General features: G+C 43.0%; 1 protein-coding gene across 4 annotated transcripts in view; it reads right to left on the bottom strand.

Moving 5' to 3' along the window:
* The window catches only part of SOCS7 (suppressor of cytokine signaling 7), a 28,940-nt gene that overhangs the window by 2,299 nt on the left and 2,570 nt on the right, over positions 1-24,071 (bottom strand). Inside the window, exons 2-9 of one of the 4 annotated variants that reach the window (XM_061391559.1) lie at positions 18,109-18,173; positions 15,440-15,544; positions 14,859-14,960; positions 13,828-13,958; positions 13,189-13,357; positions 10,980-11,108; positions 1,973-2,108; positions 1,402-1,555 (exon numbers count right to left, since the gene is read on the bottom strand). In XM_061391559.1, coding sequence (XP_061247543.1) covers positions 1,432-1,555; positions 1,973-2,108; positions 10,980-11,108; positions 13,189-13,357; positions 13,828-13,958; positions 14,859-14,960; positions 15,440-15,544; positions 18,109-18,173 — 961 coding nt within the window. In that variant the 3' untranslated portion in view covers positions 1,402-1,431. Of the gene's footprint in view, positions 1-1,401; positions 1,556-1,972; positions 2,109-10,979; positions 11,109-11,150; positions 11,260-13,188; positions 13,358-13,827; positions 13,959-14,858; positions 14,961-15,439; positions 15,545-18,108; positions 18,174-24,071 lie in introns of those variants that run through there. The other 3 variants (XM_061391560.1, XR_009731365.1, XM_061391561.1) reach the window with 3 other exon arrangements.

The raw sequence follows: 24,071 nt of genomic DNA, 5'->3' as shown, positions 1-24,071 counted from the left end.
ACTCTTTATATGCGTTGGGAAACCAAAAAAATCATGTGACTTGCTTTACTGTGATATTTGCTTTTTTTCCAGTGGTCTGGAACAGAACCCGTGATACATCTCCCAGGTATGCCTGTAACTGAAGATTTGACACAGAAACTGCACATCCAGCCCAGGATCCTTTAAGTTAAAACTTAACTGCCTCCCGGAGTTACCATTTCTTGATCTCTCTTCATTCCTCTTCCCCTGGCTAGTCCTGGCTCACATGCTCTTCCCTCAAGAGCACAGGATCAGAGACATCCAGAGCCAAGAGGAGACACATAGCTGGGGTCATCTGAGCCATGGCCCCAAAACACCCACGGAACAAAAACACCAGTTGTCACTCTCTCCCATTATGAAGAGAGCTGAGAGGGTGGGAAGAGTTAAAGCCCCCTTTCCACTCTAAAGCTGTCCCACCTATGGGTTTTCCCCCTTTCTTCTGTATGGGGGATGGGATTAGAAACAGATGAGGTTAGAAGAATTCAGTGCTTAGAAAGGACACTCCCCACTGAGAGGGGGTAAGGGTAGTCTTTGACACCAGCAGTAGATCACTAGAACGTGAGATCTTACACGTAACCCTTACTACCAAAATCACCACTTTCTGGTAATTCTGTTCCCTACTTACCTCTACTTTCAATATTCACATTAATGTAATTTAAGAAGACTTTTTTTTTCGGCTGAGCTCCGAGGCATGTGGGGATCTTAGTTCCCCAACCAGGGATCGAACTGGAGCCCTCAGCACTGGAAGCATACAGTTCTAACCACTGGACCACCAGGGAATCCCCAAGACTAATTAGAATCTACCTGTACAAACCAGTATTCCAAGGTATTTTATGGGAAAACAAATAAATAAAACTCAGTATAGCAATGGGATACACTCTTACATAAATGAATCCCTTAGTTAATTTATTGTTTTCACCAATTTACTTTTCGGTGGCCCAGATGGAATTTTAAACAGAAGAGCAAGCTGTTTTTTCCTCATCCCCATATTCCAAGCCATGGGATAGTAGAACTCTCACTGAAGTGCATGCCTGTTGCAATTAAGGGCATTTTGTGTTCCCTTTGATGAAGTTTTCTTCCCCTTTGGTTTCCTGCTCTACATGTCATTTGTCCAACAGCTGCACTTCTATGTCCTCCTCTTTATATATATTCAGTGATTAGCATGCATGTTGCTTTGCAAATACTCAAGCCTTTCTTGTCTATTTGTTCTTCTCCCTGTTGGGGTATGTGCCCCCCTGGGACTCCGTGATCAGATGTGGCAACTCTCTGGACAGATGCCTGGATTGGGATATGTGCATGGGGTGGGAGGAAGGGGGCAAGGCCCAGTGCAGGATAACTGCCCAGGAAGAGACCAGGCTGGACAGTGAGGTGGAGTATGCATACCCTTGGTGGTGACCAGCAGGGGGCCCCTCGCTACGTGGAGGGTTCCAACACCTCTTGCTTCTGTTTGGAAATGAGCTGCGCTTCCTTTAGAGACAGGTATACCTCTTCCTGAGGATCATAGTAGTAGAACTTTCGGATATAAGAGATCAGAGGCCTACGAATAATACAAAAGAAGGGTACACACAAGTGTTATACAGAACTTAAAAAAGAAAGATCACCTTTATTCAACCCTCCCTTGTTTTCATTCCCTGTATGGTTGAGACAACACCAAAGAGTCTCTGCCAACTTGAGAAAATTCCCACGTTCTCACTTATTATAGTTCTGTCTCCCTCACTCTTACCATCTCCACTCTACTCTTCACAGAGTCTGCACAAGGGAAAGTGACACACGCACACACCTTCCTCCTTCTTGGCTGTACTGTGACATTTCTAAGGTAGGTGCTAAGACGCAAGAGAAGTGAAAAATGACGCCTGGGAGTTGCCAGGCTCTGCCTGTACACTCCACTTGCAGGCCTCACTGACACTTTAAGTAACCCTCCATTCCTGCTCCGGCTCTAAAGACCCCATCATACTTAGGCAGTGGGAGATCCGGGATGTGATCGATCCGGACGAGCTGTCGGATTCGGAATCGGCAAAGGTGCTGGAGGGATTTGACATTGCTGAATCGGGACACTGGATAGAGCAACTGGACTGGAGTTGGTGGCAGTCCTTCAAGAACAAAAACCGAGAGAAATATTCAGATGAGACAAGGCAGCTAACTATATATAATCTTCCTCATGAAGAGAATCCAGGGAAGGGAAATGGTGCTTCTTTACAGTTCACATATGTCTTCTGTGCAAAAGCGCCCTTCCACAAAACTTGGTTTCCATAGTACTGCTACCATATTTCATACTCAGGGGAGCCTATCCTCTGGCAGGGGGCTTCCCCAGCCTGACTTCTAACAACTGAGAGTCTTGCTCTTCAAACAGTTCAGTGAAAAATGTCAAGCTAGAGACTCTGCTTGGAGCCAAGTGGCCAATCTCAGGCCCAAGGACAACAGTCAAAGGCATCCTTGTTGGGAATGGGAGACACTTGTGTAGCATCTAGAGTATCTTGGAAGGTGAGGACTCAAAAAGGCTGTTCAGAGGGGTCCCCACCAAATTCCAACTGAGAGACAGTAAGCAGAAGGCAGCAGCTAGGATCAAATTTTACAGGCCGGTCACACAGTCACTTACTTCAAGCCTGGACAATCAGGTTTAGCTACCTTTTACTCCCCGTCAATCCTCCACCCCCACCAACCACCCTTCTTACTTCTGAAAATTTAGGTTGGGTACAGGAACAGAAAAAAAGATGACAATACTTTTTCTTTTTTAGATAAACAGCTTCCAAATAATATTCATATTGGTTAACTATTTTTTTTAAAGGTTCACTTTAATTGTGTGTGCTCAGTTGTGTCTAACTCCTTGCAACCCCATGAACTGTACCCCACCAGGCTCCTCTGTCCATGGAATTTTCCAGGCAACAATACTAGAGTGGGTTGACCATTTCCTTCTCCAACGGATCTTCCCGACCCAGGAATCAAATGAGCATCTCTTGCGTCTCCTGCTTGGCAAGTGGATTCTTTACCACTGCGCCACCTGGGAAGCCCAGGATGTACCACCTGGGAAGCCTAGGATAATACTTTTAAAAGAAAAGCAACTACAGTAGCTTGGGCAAGCTGGAGTTGGTACTGTTCTGTGTACAAGTGCCTGCTGACTAAGGCCAGTCAAGCCCAACGGAAGCCCCACACTCATGTTTCATCACAGTATCAGCAGGCTCCATGCTGGGAAATTCCAGCCCCCAGGGGTCAATGCCACAGAATGGAGACACCCACAATGGCAGGGACATTGAAACACGTTCAAGAGAATAAAGAATACTCTTGTTGCAATAAACAAAGGACTATGGAAGGTAAGCAAAGTGCTCTCAGAAAGAATCTGAGTTGCAAAACCTTTGAAAGAATTCTTTTCTCAACCATTGTTGAATCAAATCAAACTCTGTAGACACAACTTGTTGGAAAATAAAATATTTTGGGAGTTTAATTTCAAACAGTTTTAAAATTTTGTTTGAAGCCATGAGAAGAAAAAATTAAAGCTTGCAGATTGTCTCCCAAAGCCTTTTCATGGTTGTTAATAACAGACTTTCTAAAAAAATTGAAATACATTTCATGCTATATAAGTAAGCTTATCTTAAAATCATTTACCTCAGTCTTCAAAGCTGTGCTCCCAACACATACCACTATTACCCCCCACTGCACAATGAAGAAACTGAGGCCTATTGAGCTTAGAGAATTTGCTCACAGCACAGAACCAACAAAGCTGGCCTTCCCTGAGCACTTGCTCTGTCTGAGGAAGAGTTTAGCCCAGGGAACCTCAAAGGAGGGCTCTCCAGGAGTCTTCCAGAGCATCTGCCCGTGTGACTGTCTTAACGGGGGGTGCTGTCAAGACAGTCACAGCTTCTTGATTCAGGACCAGTCTCTCTTAGTCCTTGACTTCTCACCCCTATCTCTTTAAATCTAACGCTTATATTTTTAAAGCACTGTAACCCTCACCCTCAGGGGCTGGTTCCCCGGGGGGTCAAAACCAGGACTTTCTGCATGTAAAACTGACCTGCTAACCACTACACGATGGAAACACAAGCTCAGATCACGAGCTCCTTATTTCAAAATTCAGGCTTAAATTGAAGAAAGTAGGGAAAATCACTAGGCCACTCAGGTATGATCTAAATCAAATTCCTTTTAATTATATGGTGGAGATGACGAATAGATTCAAGGAATTAGATCTGGTAGAGTGCCTGAAGCACTATAGAAGGAAGTTCGTAACACGGTATAGAACGCAGTGACCAAAACTATCCAAAAGAAATGCAACAAGGCAAAGTGGTTGTCTGAGGAGGCTTTACAAATAGCTGAGGAAAGAAGAAACGGAAAAGGCAAGGGAGAAAGGGAAAGATACACCCAGCTGAATGCAGAGTTCCAGAGAATAGCAAGGAGAGGTAAGAAGCCTTTCTCAAATGAATAAGCAAAGAAACAGGAAAACAACAGAATGAGGAAGACTAGAGATCTCTCCAAAACAACTGGAGCTATCAACGGAACATTTCATGCAAGGATGAGCATGATAAGGGACAGGAACAGTAAGGACCCAACAGAAGCAGAAAAGATTAAAAAGAGGTGGCAAGAATACACAGAAGAACTATACAAAAAAGATCTTAATGACTCAGATAACCACAATAGTGTGGTCACTCCACCTAGAGCCAGACATCCTGGAGTGTGAAGTCAAGTGGGCTTTAGGAAGTGTTACTATGAACAAAGATAGTGGAGGTGATGGAATTCCAGCTGAGCTATTTAAAATCCTAGAAGATGATGCTCTTCAAGTCCTGCCCTCAGTATGCCAGCAAATATAGAAAACTCAGCAGTGGCCACAGGACTGGAAAAGGTCAGTTTTCATTCCAATCTCAAAGAAACGCAATGCCAAAGAATGCTCAAACTATCAAACAACAGTGTTCATTTCATATGCTAGCAAGGCTATGCTCAAAATCCTTCAAGCCATGCTTCAGCAGTATGTGAACCAAGAATTTCCTGATGTACAAGCTGGGTTTACAAAAAGGCAGAGGAACCAGAGATCAAATTGTCAATATTTGTTGGATCATGGAGAAAGCAAGAGAATTCCAGAAAAATATGTAGTTCTGTTTCATTGACTATGCTAATGCATTGACTGTGTGTATCACAAAAAAATATGGAAAATTCTTAGAGATGGGAATACCAGACCACATTATCTGTCTCCTAAGAAACCTGTTTGCAGGTCAAGAAGCAACAGGTAGGACTGGACAAGGAACAACTGATTGGTTCAAAATTGGGAAAGGAGTATGACAAGAGTGTATACTATCACCCTGCTTATTAACTTCTATGCAGAGTACATCATGAGAAATGCCGGGCTGGATGAATCACAAGCTGGAATCAAGATTCCAGGAGAAATATAAAAAACTTCAGATATGCAGATGATACCACTCTAATGGTAGAAAGTAAAGAAGAACTAAAGAGCCTCTTCTACTGCTACTGCTAAGTTGCTTCAGTCATGTCCGACTCTGTGTGACCCCACAGATGGCAGCCCACGAGGCTCCGCCGTCCCTGGGATTCTCCAGGCAAGAGCACTGGAGTGGGTTGCCATTTCCTTCTCCAATGCATGAACGTAATAAGTGAAAGTGAAGTCGCTCAGTCGTGTCCGACTCTTCGATACCCCATGGACTGCAGCCTACCAGGCTCCTCTGTCCCTGGGATTCTCCAGGCAAGAGCACTGGAGTGGGTTGCCATTTCCTTCTCCAATGCATGAACGTAATAAGTGAAAGTGAAGTCGCTCAGTCGTGTCCGACTCTTCGATACCCCATGGACTGCAGCCTACCAGGCTCCTCTGTCCCTGGGATTTTCCAGGCAAGAGTACTGGAGTGGGGTTCCATCACCTTCTCCGAAAGAGCCTCTTGATGAGGGTCAAAAAAGGAGAGTGAAAAAGCTGGCTTAAAACTCAGCATTAGAACAACCAGGTTCAGGGTATCCAGTCCCATCACGTCATGGCAAATAAAAGGGGAGAAAGTGAAAGCAGCGGCAGACTTTATTTTCCTCGGCTCCAAAATCACTGTGGATGGTGACTGCAGCCATGAAATTAAAAGAAATTTGCTCCTTGGTAGAAAAGCTATAAACCTAGGCAGTCTATTCAAAAGCAGAGACATCACTTTAACAACAAAGGTCCATATATACTTAAAGCTATGGTTTTTCCAGTAGTCACGTATGAATGTGAGAGTTGGACCATAAAGAAGGCTGAGTGCTGAAGAACTGATGCTTTCAATTTGCGGTGTTGGAGAAGACTCTTGAGAGTCCCTTAGATACCAAGGAGATCAAACCAGTCAATCCTAAAGGAAATCAACACTGAATATTCATTGGAAGGACTCATGCTGAAGCTGAAGCTCCAATACTCCGGCCACCTGATGCGAAGAGATGACTCAATGGAAAAGACCCTGATGCTGGGAAAGATTGAAGGCAGGAGGAGAAGGGGATGACAGAGGATGAGATGGTTACATCATATCAGCAATTCAACGGACGTGAATTTGAGCAAATGACAGGAGATTAGTGGAGGACAGAGGAGCCTGGTGTGCCGTAGTTCATGGGGCCCCAAAGAGTTGGACATGACTTAGCGACTGAACAACAAAAGCCCTCATCCACCCACATACACCACTGGTTGGCCCTCTCCTCATATACCATTAAAAAAAAATTCACACATGGATTTCTCTCCTGAATATATTTAAACTCAAGTGGTTTTAAAATGATTCTGGGTTCAAATGCCTCTTTGAATTTTACCTTTTCACTCATATGCTTTAAATATAGTCTTTAGTAAATTACACTATGATGAACAGAAAGCTTTTAGAAGGTTGGGGTAATACTGCTAAATTCAACATGACGTTTCAGAGACAAAAGTAATTTATGTACCTAATTATTTATTCCCAAAGACAGTACTATAGGACTTGCACTTAAAGAGGTCAGGATAATAGTAGCATACAATTATCTGACTGTTTGCTTACTTAAATTTTAATGACCACATATACTTGCCTATTTAATTGTGTTATTTTTAGACTTAGGTTCACAAACAGCAATTTGAAACCTGTTAATTCTCTGATATTCCCTAGTGTCAACTTGACTGTTCACTGTTTGCCCCCAAACACAGCAAACCATTGGAGCTCTGATATCCAAAGCATGTTCACAGAAGAGGTCAGAAATGGAGATAAGTCCAACATAAGACACCAGTGCAGCTGAAAGGGAAAAGCAAGATACAACAGTGGTCATGAAGAACTTTCCTCTGTCCTCATGCCAGGATGCCATGCACAAATCCAATTTTCAGCCACTTTGCTCTTTTCTCTTTCCCCTAAAAGGACCAGGGTTAGGCATGAGGGCTTCCCAGGTGGCTCAAGTTGTAAAGAAACCAGCTGCCAATGCAGGAGATGTAAGAGGTATGGGTTTGATCCCTGGGTTTGGAAGAACCACTGGAGGAGGGCATGGCAACCCAGTCCAGTATTCTTGCCTGAAAAACCCTGACAGAGGAGGCTCATGGGCTATAGTTCATGGGGTTGCAGAGTCAGATACAACTAAAGCGACTTAGCACGCATGCACACAGGCATGATGAATCTCTTTCAGAAAAAAAGTAATAAGAATGTCTTTCCAGTCTTGAGCACCCAAACACCCAGGTCTTTCTCCCACAACAAACTATTTCCTGAAGACCAGAAACTATTCCCTGAAGACCAACCCCAAATGTCTGTTAACAGGACTGAATTGAGAAATCTGAGCTACATGGAAAATATATCACTGAACAATTAATTATAGTCTTAATGATGGTGCAAAAGAGGAAGCAATTGATTTCCTTAGAGTGTCTGACTCAAAGTGTGATTAAAAAAACAAAAAATATTTTCTCTTCAGGCACTTCAGAGATGATGGAGATTCTTCCAACTAAGAAGAACACATTCAAGTTGAGTTTGGCTCTCACAGCATCAGAAGTTTTGTGCTAATCCAATCACATTCTCTTTTGGAGACTGCTGCTTGGTGTTAGGTGTCTAGCTTACTACTGTGAATTGGACCAGACTGAGATGTAATCGGCAACCTCAGATTTATCATGATCATGCTCCAACACTGTCATGAGAAGAGATAAGGGACAAACCAAGCTCAGGGGCCATTCTTTTGACCAATGATCCCTCCCCCAATTGCTAGTTATTCTACTTATTAAATTCTTTTTGTTCCTCACTTGGTGCCATCTAGAACTTTCATTAGGCCTGGCTTTATAATCCCTATAATCCCTGGCCTCCTTTTGCATGAGGCTGGATATGCTGCTAGTACATTCAGCTCTAGATTTGAGCCAGAAAAACCTGACTCTGCATCTTGACTCTGTAATTCACTGTGCATCGGTTTCTTAATCTGTATTTTTAAAAAGATAAAAAAGGAGGGAGAGACTGTATCATTCCTTCAAGGGATCTCATAAGGGTTAAATGAAACAGTACGAGCCCCTTGTAGGCAGTTACCAGCAACCCAAAGTCTAAACAAAAGGGCTCCTTTTACCATCCCCTGAGTTATAATCCCTGGTATAAACTGACAGAGCTCAACCTAAATCTAATGACTACCACCTCCTCACGGGAATCCTCTCCCCTAATAAAGTCAGCCTTACAGAATGCCTAGACCACTGATAAGCAAAGGGAGGCAGCAAACAATGGTAAAGGAGAACGCTGACCTGGTCTTCTTGGTCCCAATCTTCCAAAGAGAAGTCACTTATGGTCTAGGGGCAAATACTAATTTGCTTTCCCTTCTCGATTTGATTACAATTTTAAGTGCAAATAGATATCCTACTTGTATCCTAGAAAGACACTCTCCACTCTCCACTGTGTTTATCCACAGATAAACACAATTCTGACTTCTTTATGTCCTCCCTTTATGCCAGGAAACTCAATCTGCAACTTGCTTACTGCTATTTTTTTTCCCATAGCAGAAGGTGGGAAGTAAAGCACAGGAGTTGGAGTCAGCTGGGCATTGGTTTGAATCCTGGCTTCAGCACTAATTAGCTGGGTAACCTTTAGAGTAAGTGGCTTCACTTTTGAGACACCCTTAGTTTCTTCATTGACAAAATTTTAAAAAAAAAAAACTTTTTTTTTCAAGAGACCAATCTATTAGCTAACTTTGAGGCTGTTGCAAGAAATTAAGAGATATTTAATAAAGATCCTGACAAAATACCTGGCACATGGTAGGCAGGCACATAACAAATTGCAGCAACCCCTGCAGGTACTGACCTTCAGCAGTGTTAAAAATCTTACTTAAAATTTCTGCAGACAAGGCACATTTGTGGAATGAAATGAGCTATACCTGAGGAGTCTAAGATTCCATGAAGTCTCTCAATACTCTACAAGTGATACATGCTCCAGACTCCAGAATCCTCTGAGAGGATCCACCCACAAACAGAGATGACTACCCACCCTGTTCCTGTCAATCGCCACCAGGCTTTATATAGACTTTAACATGGGCTCTTGCCTTCTCTTCCTACCTGACCCCTTTTTGAAGCTAAGAGCTCTCTGAGGGTAGTGTACGTGCTCAGTCGCATACGACTCTTGTGACCCCAAGGGCCGTAGCCTGCCAGGCTCCTCTGTCCATGGGATTTTCTCAGCAAGAATACTAGAGCGGGTTGCCATTTCCTCTTCCAGGGGATCTTCTTAACCCAGGAATCAAACCTGTGTCTCCTACATTGGCAGGGGGATTCTTTACCACTGAGCCACCTGGGAATCCCTGAGGTGGAGAAGTAGCTTATTTTTGATACTGAGTTTATTTGATACTGTTTATTAAATAAACACCCCCCAAAAGCCACAAACTCTAAAAATGGCTAGGCAGAATCAGTTCCTATAAGAAAGGATTCTAACTTTTTCCATTTAACCAAGTCAACTGCATGAGACCCAACTGTGCTGACAGCACTGATGCAAGTAGTTAATGAAGTGAGAATTAATACAGTTCACACCCTGTCATGCCTTACTGAAATCACCAAGATTATAAAACACATTCCTGTAACCTGGCTCAACTGATGTTCCTGATATCATCAGATGTTACTGATGTTCCGCCGGAGGCGTCCCTATAACTTCTTTTTAGAGCAATTTCTTGACACCTAGTTTAAGAATCTTAATTTGATTCAGTGGGAAAGCACGATGTTCTCATTTTAAGTTCTGTTTTTATCTTACAAATTCCTCATTTTACTTTTTTCCAACATTATAAAAGCAGATTCCTCCAAACCATCCCTTCGCCCCAGCCTTCAACAGAGATGATATAGATACCCCCTATTTAGTGGGCAGGATAGGTACTGCCAGTGCTCCCAAACTGAGACTAGTCTCTGAATTCAATACTGGCAGGGATACAGGACACAACAAAGTACTGTAACAAAAATTTCAGTACAAACGCACAGAATCCAGGGCAGACTGCTATTAAATTCAGCCTCCTCGACACTCCCATTTCTAGTGAACACTCTTTTACTTTCCCAGTTTCCCATGAAAATGACCCGAGAGCTCTCTGTTTCACATGTAAATGTGAGATGTCTGGATCAGGAACAAGGAAAGACCTCTGAAAGTTAAACGTGAATACATGACACCCAGATATCAGAGGCAGGATCAGTTTTCTCATTCACGTGATCAGAGAAGCAAAGATTCCTTCTCAATATGTGTGTTAGTCAGCCGTGTCCAACTCTTTGTGACCCCACGGACTATAGCCCACCAGGCTCCTGGCGGATTAACGTATAAGGACGGGATATTACCCACTAGGCTCGAGGAAGAGTGGATGCTACAAGAGCCAGGAAAAAAAGCTTTAAGTGTTTCTGGTTTGGGGGTTTTTTGGGTGAGTGGGTGCAGGAGTGGAGGTAGAGATCCTGCACGATCATACTCAAGTAAGTTAAATAATTAATATAAAGCTTTGAATAACTGTGGGAGAAGAGGGAGGGGAGAGGTGAGGAGTGGATATTATGCTTGATCATACCCAAGTAAGTTAAATAATTAATGTAACGATAGCCTTACCTGGAACCCTGGATCTCAAGAAATAGAGAAACTTCCCATTCTTGGAGTGCATGATGGCCCTCTTAATGAACTCCACCACTGATTGACAGCGATCCTCAAACTTGGGATGACACCACAGGCTGAAGGTTCCTGCCATGGAAAGTTGAGGAGAGGTAAAAATGCAAAACTTACTTTAGGAAGACTTGAGAAGCTGGCTCGAACATTTTAATGATTTTCCCTCCTGGAAAGGTAGCTTGTGGTCAAGCTGAGTCAGAGGTCCCTGTTCCTGCTTGTTCTACAACTAATGGAAAGAAAGATGTTGCTTTTAATAATATATAAATTAAGTCTTACGATGTTTCTGTTAAACAATAATAAATTTGAGTCAGAAAAAGATATAAAAAGATTTTGTTGAGTATGAACATTAATCTTTAAACCACAGACCATAAAGAAAAGGCAGCTATGCTAAAGTGAGTTTAAATGACATTCCTCAAGAAGATTTAAATCTTCAAGTATGCATAGAATAGGAAAGACAAGAACAGCGGTTTTGTGGATCTCACTCATTCATGTATATGTTAAGCACAAAAATCAAATTCTAAGTCTTTTCCTTCTGTAACTTCTAAAATCCCACACCCCAACATATTACAAAGATCCCACCCCAAACTTTAGAATCCCAAAGGCAAAAAGCAATCTGAACTCCCATAGCTTAAAAAAAAAAAACAACAAAGAAACTTCAGCAACTAAAGCACTAAATCCAAGAGAGTCACAAAAGGGATACTAATCACTCAAGAGAACTGCAGATTTGAGAACCTTGGCTACTCTTTCGGGATCACTTAAAAAGATGAAGACAAATGTTCCATTGCAAACTGGCAACTGAAAGGCCCAGGGCTTCTATTAAAAATTCCATTTATTCAAGGCAGAAAAGTTCCTTTGAACAAAAAGTAATTGGAGAACCATTTGAAAATACTCTGGGATAGGCATCTCGCCTATCGGGAACCTAGAGGTCAAGCATTTATTCATCATTTCCATGGCCTAGTCATTTATAATTTCAATCGGTTTATAAAAGCACTTCACTCTGAAATGCTATGTTTTGCATTTTGTTTTGTTTATTCGACTTTTGCTTTTAGGAACAGCAGGAAAACAAGTAGCAGTCTACCCCACAGTTCTCTAATTCTCCCAAGTCTTTGGACTGAAGTTCCTTTCTCTTCATGCATCTTGAAAGCAGAGGTGGGGGCAGAGGAAACCATGGACAAAGCTATGCTGACCTAAACAGCTACTTCTTGCCTAACAAGAGAAGCAAACCAAATTAATTCAGCAGAACGCGGCTGACAGCAGGAAAGATACAGTGGTGCCTGAGAAGAGCATGAAAGAGCCCCTTACATGAAATGCAGTATCTCATACAGTTCATTTAAGATTGATCACATGTGGGAAGAGCAAGAAGAATCGGAGGGGCAAGTCCATAAAACTCCCCAGAGTTCTCCACATTTTTTAAATTTGTAGCATATTGCAGGTATTTTGACAAAGTATGTGTTAGCCAGCCCCGCCACCAATAACCATTACAAGTTCGTGGCCCAAATCAAATACCAAATGTCCTGATGCAAAGTCCATCCAGACAGCAGTACTGAACAAGTCAGCTTCTCGACATGACTGGAATATTAAGCACAACCTGACCACAGAGGAAGACAGACGGTATGTTGATTCCACAAATTCTCATAGAGTTTTGATGACTATTTCCTACAAGACTACAAAGCTGACCAGAAAAAGACATAATTATCATTGATGTGACTGCCGTGCAAAGAAATTCAGAACAGAACAGTCACAGGATCAACAAATTCTCCTCTTTATATACATGACTAATATCTCTAGATGGTAAGTTTAATCATGAACCAAAGCTTGGGAGAATTTGTCTCATGGTCCTAGGTTATTTCTTCCTGCTACGAAGAGAGTTTTACTGGCTTTATTCTGTTCTTCAATAGTCTTCTTCAGACTCTATTTAAGAGACAAGATGCTGAGAAAACTTTTAAATGGAACATGTATGTTCCTCACCATCCCCACCAATATTTCTCGTGATCGAAATCAGTGCCCATATATCAATATTCAGTTGAGTCCCTGAGATTTTCCTACCTACTCACAGTTCCATTTCTGTGAATCCTTCCAATGAGAAAGTCAGATAGCAAAGGTAGAAAAAGCCAAAGGGGAAAGAAGGTTTCCTTCAAATGCCAGCACCTCTCACCTCTGTAGTGCTCCATTCTGGTGTGGTGAGTGATACCCTGTGATCGGAAACTGAGGCTCAGGATATAACGAGGATCGGAGCTGTCTCGTACCAGAAAAGAACCATCAGGCTTGCCTTTCAGCTTCATCTCTGCATCTTCCCAATTCATCGGCCCCCAATACCAACCACACTATCAAAGAAGTGGCAAGGTGTTAGAACACAGAAACATCAAAGTTTTCAGCACAATTACTCTGACCACAAGAACCCCCCATTTCCAAAACACTGCAGTAGGTAGAAGCTGGTAGGAGTGCCTCAACCATTAGCAATCAATATCAGGTTCATCACATTTTCAGGCCTTCAAAGTAACAGAAAAACTTTACAGTTCCATTACCAAAGCCCTACAAAGAAGAGATGAGGGACCTAGGTCAGCTTAGACTATGTAAATATTTCTCCATAACTTTTCTCACCAGGTTCAGATGTTTTTTTCAGATTCAATTTTACAACATCTCATAGAACTAATGATAGCAACATATTGTTTTGTCACTGTAAATACAGAAACAAAGAAACTACTCTTCCTCTAAAAAGAATAAAAGGGGAGCCTGGCTTAGAATTAGGAGAATGTGAGAGGAGGCAAGCTGCCAGTCCTCAGGTACCACCTACCTTCTCCAGCTCTCGAAGGCTAGCCGCAAAGCTGCTCGAGTCAGGCCGGTAGAGGGGACACTGGAGGTGCTGCGGGGGCTGGCTGTGCAGAGATTCGGCTGCTCGGATGGGAGCGATCCGGGGAAATGCATCTGCAGGGCAAGAGCGCAGTGGTCACATGTTGCTCCTTATCATTCCCAACCTCAAGTAGACCCTCCCTCCCCCCAAAACAGAGATGCTAACTGAAGACGGGCAAGGCATTAGAAGCTAAGCTGGAAAGGGTGGAAGCCAAAGCAGTGCGGAAGAGCTGGATGGGCTGGGACACAAAGCTGTGTGGGCTCGTGTAAGCTGTGAAGGGTGGGTGGGGGCGTTTAGCCCCAGGAAAGGGGGAGGCAGCAGCTCACTAACCTGACTAAGGCGACTACTTCAGGGCCTGCACCAGCCTAGAGCGATTCCAACTTCTCCCACCTCGAGGTGAAGTGCCGGTAAGGCAGCCTTGGAAATAGTGACTCTCTTAACTTGCCCAGGAAGAGCAACGATTTTGCCAAGCAAGTAGATTTTGTCAGGCAAGTAGAAAAGAATGCTGATTTCATTCATTTTATTCCTTGGGCACTGGGGGCTGGTCAAGCAGGTATGGGTTACTGAATGCTTGGTACTTATTTACAAGGCTGCAGTAAATGCTAAAAGCTTAGAAAGATCACAGAACTTTGAAAACCAGCAACATATTAAACCTCCTCACTCTACTGAAATTAAGGCAGTTTCCTAAGTGATATTGACTCGAGGATTGCAAACAAGTTTCAGTAGCAAAGAGACAAAAAAAATCCAACAGTCTTTTATCTCTACCAAAACTCAGATTTGCCTCCATAAAGAAAACAGGCTAAAATAACCAGTGCTTGGCCTCATTTCCAAGGAATTCTGGTCCAGCCAAGGGGATATGATTTAAGCTTTCTCCTAAGTTCTTTTATTTCCATAAATAGATCTCTCCCATCCTTCAAAAGTGTTTCACTTTGTTCTCCCCACTCTTGCAAGTCTTGCCTCTAAGCTAAGCTAACCTGGGGCATGGGGTGGAGGAGGCGGAGGTAAGGGGAAAGACTGCAGGGAAGACCCCATCGGAGCCACAAGGACAGATGTAGGCAGCGTCCCACTGATATCATCTAGAAGAGAGAACAAAAGCAAGAGGTTCAGAAATACGGGCACAGAATGAGCACAGGGAAGGCAGAGGAGAGGGAAGAGGATCATCAGGCTCCCCTCGGGGGCAAAATGGCCTGAGCTTCACCCTGTCTTTTTTGCACAGAGGGCCACAATCATCTTAATCTGGTTTCCTTTGCTTGAAAGTAGGAAAGTAAGGATATCCCCAAAGCTGCCCATTGGCAGTAGATTCAGAACAAGATAAATACTCTTTATAAATAAATAAAGATTGAAATAATATATGGACAGTAGATGTTACAGCATGCAGGTAAGAGACCCACTTAACCACTTTGGAAATGAGAGGGGTGCTGAGAATGGGACAAGAAATATAATAACTGGGTCATCATTAGAAACCCAGGAGTCTGTTTGGTTCCTGGCAAAGAACAACAGGTCGACAGAGCTCACCCTCCCACAGGGCAAGAAGGAAGAGGGGAGGAAACTATACCTAGGAGGCTGAGGCTTCTTCTTGGAGGAGGAGGGGGAGTTGGAGGGTGTGGAGAGGTCAGGCCCCGCTGAGAGATGTCCACGTCCACAAGAGACACTGTTTCACCTGAGGGATTCACGGAGCAAGCGTGTTACAGCAGCACCTGGCCCAAAGCCACGGCCAGGAAGCAAAGGGAGGCAGAGAGCAAGCAAGGGACGCCAGAGGTCCATGGCTCTCAGAAAGTTCAAAATCTAATGCTCCCACGGCTGGAATCCCCCTAGTCCAGACACCTGAGAAGTCAATTTTAAATTCCATTATTCCTTTACTCTGTTACAGATCAAGGATCTTTAAGACAAAATCATGGGATTGACAGTGGAAAAGCCAACTAATGCTGGCTCTGCCACTGAGGATATAACCTTGAACAAGAAGTCTTCTTTATTCAAATGGAACCCACATCATTTATTTTTACAGATTTATGTATCAATTTTTGCCTCGGGGAGCAAGGCTAGCAACTTTTTACAAGCCCAAATGGACACGGACAGCAAGCACTATTAAAATACAAGAACTGTTAAGCTGAATCCAGATAAAGGTCCCAATGTTAGCCCCAACTTCTTTCTAAATGGGGTTTTCCACATCGAGATTTTCCAGAATAGTCACTCCTAAGAGGCCCAACCATTTCAGATATCAACTAATTCCTAACACTTGAGGCTACAAAGGCTGAGAAGTACATTTACAACCCTGATAATTAATTACTTCCACAGTCAGGCAAAAGTCAGGTAAGCTTAGAGGAAGCTTCTCAGTAGGAACTGGGGCAGAGGGAGGTACACATGGTTTGTCTTACTTTCCAGCATGTTATGCAGTTCTGTTCTCTACCACATTCACTCCTTCTTGCCACCCAGCACAGCTACCCTCTCTCCTCATGAATCACCAGAGAATGAAGGCTATTTTATCAACCTTCTGTTGAAGGTCGCAAAGAGTCAGTTTGTTTTGGTAGATCTTATCCACAAGTCAGAATTTGGGATTTCTCTAATTTGGCCCGTAGGGTGTTATTTCCAACACCTTTTTCTTTTGTAGGAAGCTGAATTAGCCCCTAGCTAGAATCTTAATGTTTCCCAGTTAAGAAAATGAGGTAACAAATATCTCTAAAAGACCAGAAACTGGACATTCAGAATCTAATACAGTTTGTGGTGTTTTTTTTTTTTTTCTCCAACAAAGGTCTTGAACACTAAGACAAGCAGAAAAGCTCTTCCAAAAGTCATCAGTGGAACTTCTAGGAATTCATCACACAGCTTAATTACTGAGGGCCTAGCTGCCCAGGGCTTCCCCTGTGGCTCAGCTGGTAAAGAATCTGCCTGCAATGTGGGAGACTTGGGTTCCATCCCTGGGTAGGGAAGATCCCCTGGAGAAAGGAAAGGTTACCCACTCCAGTATTCTGGCCTAAAGAATTCCATGGACAGTCCATGAGGTCTCAAAGAGTCAGACAGGAATGAGCGACTTTCACTTTCACTTTAGCTGCCCAGAGCAATGCAATGAGCCCAGGTTTCCGGAAGGGTCAGAAAGGTCTAGCTTGTAGGTAGTATAGCACTTAAAGGAAATAATTCAAGACAGCTAAGGTTCTTTGAAATAAGAACATGGGACCTGAAACTACAAATGTGGGTTTCATTACTTTAAAAGGGAAACAACTACTAACTAGAAAGACATTCTGCTACAGGGTAAGATCCTTTAATTCCTTGCTTGGGCTAAGAACAGAGGTCCTCCTTCTCCACCGGTGCCTATTACAGGCACCAAACTCACCTGTTCTGACAGTTCACAGCAGTCTACTCAGTAATGGGGGTTCCACTAGACTGTTGAACATTTTCCTGAAAATGTCCAGTCCCAGATCATAATTCTTGTAATCATCTTTTTCAAGGGACACAATATCCAACAGAGTTTGAAACTAGGATTCGGGTTAAAGGACTCTCAGCCACACCCAGTGAGGAGCACTCAGTTTCTGAAACTTGAGGCTGTGTGCTCCAGATGTCCTTTTCTACAGCTCATTCAAGCAGAAACTCCACACCTGACTCAGAACAAAAGGTTTCCCTCTCAGAAAAACCTCCCCTTCAAAGGAGAAGGTGAAAGGATATTTGACCACTTTCTTACTTTAGCAACTGTGTTCCCTGCTGCATGAGGAGAGACTTAAATTAGATCCAATAAGAACTCTTAACAGCTGCAAGAACTGTTAGCTCCCAAAATGGGTAAGACAAGAGTTCATGTGATTCCCCTTTGCCCAAAGTCTTTAAAAATAGACCAGATCATCGTGGATCATGTTTATTAGATAATCCATGAACTCCCTTTGGAAGCAGGCACAGGAACTATATGACTTCCAGAGTCCTTTATGTGCTATGAGCCTATAAATTTGTATTTCCTACTTTTAATTTATACGTGATGACCCTGAACTAAAGCCTGCATAACTGCCAGGGCCACCTAATTACCAGCAAGCAGTCTCTACCTCAAATTATAAAGCATCCAAAGTTAAGAACACATTCCACAACTTAAAAATAGCGTCACCCCAAACCCAGCAGGCAGGGAATGAAGAAAATAACTGCAGACATGCCTGCAGCTCCCTCTGCGATGCATCTGCAAGTGTTTCCTGACACGTCTCAGAACAGTCCTGCTTTTAGATGTTACAGAAGAAGAAACAGATCACCTACCTGTGAACAGCGGGCTGAAGGAGACTGGAGAAAAGGCACTTTGAGTTCTTGTCAACCTGGGTTTCCTGAGGGGCGAGAAAGCACACAGAGAATGAGGCGGAGAATGCACACACATGCATTTAAATCACTGCAGCGCTCAATCCCAGATGCACTGAAAAATAAAGCAAACCCGAGTCACTGTCAACCACGCTTTTGTAATAAAGACTAAAATTTAAAGAGGGAAAAATAATTAAGGCGATTCCTTAGATAGATTTGGCTACAGAATTCACCAGCCTACAAAGCAATAAGAAATCTCTTTGGAGCTTTCCACACCCATCACCTTAAAAGAGTAAAACATCTTGAGTGGTAATTAGTAAGTCCATTTCTAGAGGAAGGAATTCAGATGCAGAGTTGATTCTCACAGGAAAGCCAAGAGAAAGGCTCTTAATCTGAACAGGTGCCACTTCAGAGCACCAGCTTTCCCTCTGGGCCTGCTCTTAGGAGCAGGAGATCCCAAAGTGAACCAGGCAGGATTTTTGGATTTGAGAATAGAACTACAGGATATACATGCAATCTTCAACCAGTAAGGCCTCTGATTTCTGCAAAATGCCCCCAAGCCATGGGTCAAAGCCAACAGCCAACAAGGGAGCCTCTTCAAGTTAAGATGCTCTGCCTGGCACCCAAAGAAGCTGGCCTCTTCTTTTTTGAGCTGCCAGTCATAGACCCCCCCACCACCCCATGCCTGTTCTTGATGCTGCTCCCAAACCAGCTGGAAAACCCAGATCTCTGAAGACACACCAAAGGTAACTTCACATTGCACCAATTTAAACTGGCTTTGGGTGAGAAATGAAATGAAAGGAATCCAAAAGACTGATAAAAGTCTTTCTGATAGAAATGTGCTAATCACCTCAGGATGACTGAACTGACTATAAGAGAAAGAAGTGGAGGTGATGAAAATATGCTATATCTTGATTGTGGAAGAGGTTATGATTTTGACATCTGTCAAAATTAACAGAACTAAGCAATAAAAAAAAGGTGACTTTTAGGTGGTATATAAATTGTATCTCAATAAATAAGTCCTTAAAAAAAAAATCCACCACCAAATTAAATGCCTGACTCTACACCTTAGAGCTGGCTCACTTTCCAAAATTACTCTCACCCAAAGGTTTAAATAAAACTTCAACTGCACCAAGAGATGGGGAAAAGCAAAGAAAATCCAAAATGAAATCCTACTTTGAATTGTTTGACTTTGGATGATCTTTATGCATTTATGTTTTAACGCAGATGTCTGTGCTTCTCAGAACTCACTTCAAACAGAATTTCAAAACCATACTGTGAAGACCTTACTCAGAAATAGCTGAGATGCTGGATTCCTGACCCATCTCACACTCCCTCTGTAGCCGCCTCCATGCTGAGACTTGAGAAGTCTAATGACGTGCCGACTGTGAACGCCCCGCCCACAGCACACACAGGAGAGGTGGCTGCATCAAAAAAAGACAGGCGCACACACAGTCCCTCTATTTATAAAAGTTGCTTGTGGCAGTCTGCAGCTTAGTCCCAACACTCCAGAGGTCTGGGATGGAAAACGAATTCCACTGGACATTAACTTTAAGACTAAAGAGTGTCCAAGCTGATTTCTATTCGGTAACTTGCGGATACAACATTAAACTCAGCAAGCAGAAACCTGAAGCACTGGCCTCTCAGAGGGTTCACACCTCAGCCATTTGGCTGGTTGCCTCTTTTCAAAGGAAGCTGCAATGCTTTGCCATCTGCCCATGCTGAGGACGAAGCTCCTCGGTGCCAAGCGCTGAAGAACAGCAGCACCCAATGCACACATCCTGCCGAGGCCTCCTCACTCCAGCTCTTCTCCCCATCCCCGACATTTTGAAGAAGAAAATCACAGTTTCTAGGATCTAGAAAAAGAAATATATATGACTCTAAACCCAGGCAGAGCCATTTGAGCATCTCAGAATGGTTTTTTTCGGACAAATAAGGAAGCTTAGAGAGGTAGAAGGTCTAAGAGGCTGAAAGGCCAGTAACAAATATAAGTGCTTCCTTCTCTCTTTGGGGAGATATTGTCTAACTAAAAATCCAAAGCAGTTTCCCTCTCAAGGATCCTGAGAGCATTCTAATGGCAGTCATTCATGGAAAGACCAATCTAGACAACTATAAAAAACAAAGCAAGGGAATGATTAACATAAAATTGAGGATGGTGGTCACACGGGGGAGGGGGGAGTTGTAATCAGGAAGCCACACTCAGGGGTCTTCAAAGATACTGATAACATGTTATTTGTTAAGCTTAGTGATGGTTACCTAATATACATTTCATTATTATTATAGTATATACATTTTATAAATTTCTTTTTGTATATCTGAAACATTTAAAATGATAATCATTCTAAGCTAGATATGCTGTTGTTTGGAAACCAACAAGAATGATATGGCTCCAGGTAAAATTTTTAACTAACCCTTCTATACGACATTCCATATTATTCTCCTCCTCCCCAAATCACCTTGACAAGCATTAGGGTACAAAGTTAAGCCACTGTAACTCTGCCAGTGGACTACTTGCATCTTAGCAGCAGAAAGACCTGAAGGATGATGTCAGTAGGACTGGTGGGCTATGCCTCAGGTGGCAAGCAGAAGACCTTAGGTCTTCTCTGCGGCTAGCTGTGCTTTGGGTCAACTATGCACTGCTTGTGCTGCGGGTAACAAAGACATAGGATGTCTCTGTCCACTTCCACTCTGCAAATTACTAATTAAATGGCAACAGATCTGTGGGATAAAAGGAGTTAAAAACATTAGACTAGACAGGTTGACAACACACTGATATAACTACTGGCCACTTTTCAAATTCCTTGAAACCTAAAATACAAACAATGACATAGTAATGCTCTTTCTCTCTTGTCCATAAATCCCCTCTACAGTGTCCTAAGACTTACACATGTCCTTTGCTAACTTTTAATGTAGGATCCAAGTATCAGGTTTTGCAGCCACAATTTACCTCTGCCCCTGTTAAAGCACACAGTGCCAAGTCCGCCAGCCTGTGCCATTTCCAACACATCACAAGCCAGTGTCTGTTCATGTGCTACAGGCACAAAAACCATGTGCTCGTTTTTAGTTCCAATACACAGACATCTGTGCAACAAGGTCAGATCCAAAACTCCACCATAAACCAACTAAAGAACCTATGGAGGGAACTTCCAGGGAAAAGCCCAGAGGGGTAGCCCAAGGTCTAAAACCTTAGAAATGATGTCAGTGGGCAAAATGTAAAGGAGTAAAAGACACAAGACTCAAAGGGACAGAGATTTCTAAAGCCAGGTTGCTCATTCCAAAACAGAGCTGCCAACCACAACCACTTCATGGAAAAATAGTTGAAAAGATCAACAGAATATGGACCCAAAACCTAAACACAAAGGCAGACCCTCTTCACCACACCATACAATCATTTTTCTCTCAGTATGTCATGCTCTTTCTCAAAAAGACTCTCTTAGACCTGAAGACTCAAGAAAACAGAGAAAAGGGTTTCTCGGGTCTGCCAGGTCTATCCAAGACAGCAGGGCCCCAAACTGATGCCAAGGCAGCCTTTCTTTCCAAAATTGTATCTTTTTTCCCAAACAAATAGATAGGAAACCACTACAAAACTGTTCTCCATTTTTCCACCTCACAACTATGAAGACTGCCAGCAATAGCCTCAATCGTTAAGTAGGATTAAAAAAAAAAAAAAACCCTTGAGAAATGAACAAGGTACCCATTTCCAACCAAATGTGTATTATGGAATGCTTCAAAAAAAGTCGGGTTGAATGCTATTTCTCACCAAATACAAAGGAAGACAATCAGCTAAACATATGTGAACCAGACAAGGGAACTTAACTGGTTTTCCTGAAATAGCAATCCTATATAACACCGAAGCCCACAGGCATCAAGCCCAGCTCTCTGAATTTCAACATATGTGTCTTACACAGCCTAGCCCAGTTCTCCAGAACAGAAACCTGATTAGCTGGTGAGCCCATGTATTCCTTCACTTCAAGAGTTCTCTAAGTGAACTCATACTAGACCTCAGGACCTAAGACTCAGTGTATCCAGGAAGGTCAACTTAGCAGACTCCAAAGCATGTGAAAGGAACTAAAGTCTTGTTTAATGTTAAAATATGAGGGACTTCCCTGGTGGTCCAGTGGCTAAGACTGCAGGTAGCCTGGGTTCAATCCCTGGTCAAGGAACTAGATTCTTGTGTCCCGCAACTAAAGATAGCAGCCAAATAAATAAATATATATATTTTTTTAATATGGAAACTGTTAAGTCTTGTAAAATGATCATGGGGGACTTCCCTTGTGGTTCAGTAAGACTCTGTGCTTCCACTGCAGGGGGTGCAGGTTAGTTTCTCTGGTCAAGGAACTAAGATCCTGCATGCCATGCAGCGCTGCCAAAAAAAAACAAAATTTAAAATAACTGTACGAGGGCTTCCCTGGTGGTCCAACGGTTGGGAGGCGGCCTGCCACTGCAGGGAACACAGGTTCAATCCCTGCTCTGAGAAGATCCCATATACCCTGAGGCGAATACTGACTCAGTGCTCCAGAGTCCACAAGCCACAACTACTGAAGCCTAGAGGCTGTGCTCCGGAACAAGAGAGGCCACTGCAATGAGAAGCCTGTGCACTGCAACGAAGACTGGCCCCCACTCACTGAAACTAGAGAAGGCTCGTGCACAGCAATGGAGACACAGCACAGCCAAAAAAAAAGACTGTTGGAGATACTTTCTCGTGACAGCTGTGGGAAAGGCAAATACTGAGAAGAGCAAAGAGAATCATGCCTAGAGGTTACTGCAAAATCCCCAAATTATACAGCAAAGACTGCAGAGACTCATAATTAACTCCAACCAACAATAAGAAGCCAGGGATACACCTTCTGGCAAAGGGCTGACATTTCTCATGGCTTCCAGGTCCTACCAATCGAAACAAGAGAACAAGCTAAAAATCCAAACTTATCCTTCCTCCCAACAGGGCAGACTTACTGAGGTGTAGAGCCACAGAAATCACAACTACCCTGGCCAGACTTATCAAGTTTCTCACAGCTGCAAGACTGCCAGCAAGACTGGCACATAGTAAGCTATGGAAAAGCTAACGAGAAAATCTAACAGTAAATCCTAAGCATTTTTTAAAACTTCACCAGTTCTATTTTACTACCTCTCCTCCAAAGGCAAAAAATATCCCATCTTAATTTCTCTTGTCTTCACTCTATTCCTATAAGGTCAGGAACAAGACAGGAATCACTCCCATTTTACAGATTAAAAAAGGAGGGAAGCATGAAGAAAACAAAATCGGGCTGCATCTCACAGGTGATGTTGGAGTCCTACATGGAATCCACATGTTCACATTCTCTGTACAACATGTGCCTCCTAACAGCAGTCAACCAAACGTTCATACATGAATACCTAGCTCTTCTCCAATTCATCAGAAAAAGTTCTTGGACCAAGAAATGTAATTCTCCAGTGCCCTGAACTAAGCTTCTTTGCAGAGCTACAGACCAATTTGCTCTGCAGGAGAAATCGGTATTGTGCTTAGCGTGAGGGTTGGTGACAGAGCAGCCAATGACCATTAAATTCTGCTTCCAAAGGCAAAAAACCGTATAATGTTATATACCTTTTCCTGTTCCTAATCTATTAGATGTTGCAGCTAATTTCACGCCACACCTCATATTTGGTGTCTGTGGAATCTTAGACCAAGTCCTGGTCAATATGGAACAAAGGCAGGACAAACCACAAGAAAATTAGCAATCTATCCTAGGTCATTACCCACAGCTTCAATCCTGCCCTGCCCCCAGCAAATGAAAATTTCATCTACACCGCTAAGTGGAGCATCGAATGAAGAGCCTACCAGAAAAAAGCTGCTTCAGCAGCCACATGCTTTTTCAGACCTGAGCTCCCAGCGTGAGTTTATTGGGAGGCAAATGGTGAAACATACATTTACCTGAAGGGACAACACGCCT

The sequence above is a fragment of the Bos javanicus genome, chromosome 19 (genome assembly GCF_032452875.1).
Source record: "Bos javanicus breed banteng chromosome 19, ARS-OSU_banteng_1.0, whole genome shotgun sequence".
Classification (NCBI taxonomy): Eukaryota; Metazoa; Chordata; class Mammalia; order Artiodactyla; family Bovidae; genus Bos; species Bos javanicus.
The sequence above is the reverse complement of the archived record's forward strand: the minus strand, read 5'-3'. Positions and strand labels throughout refer to the sequence as shown.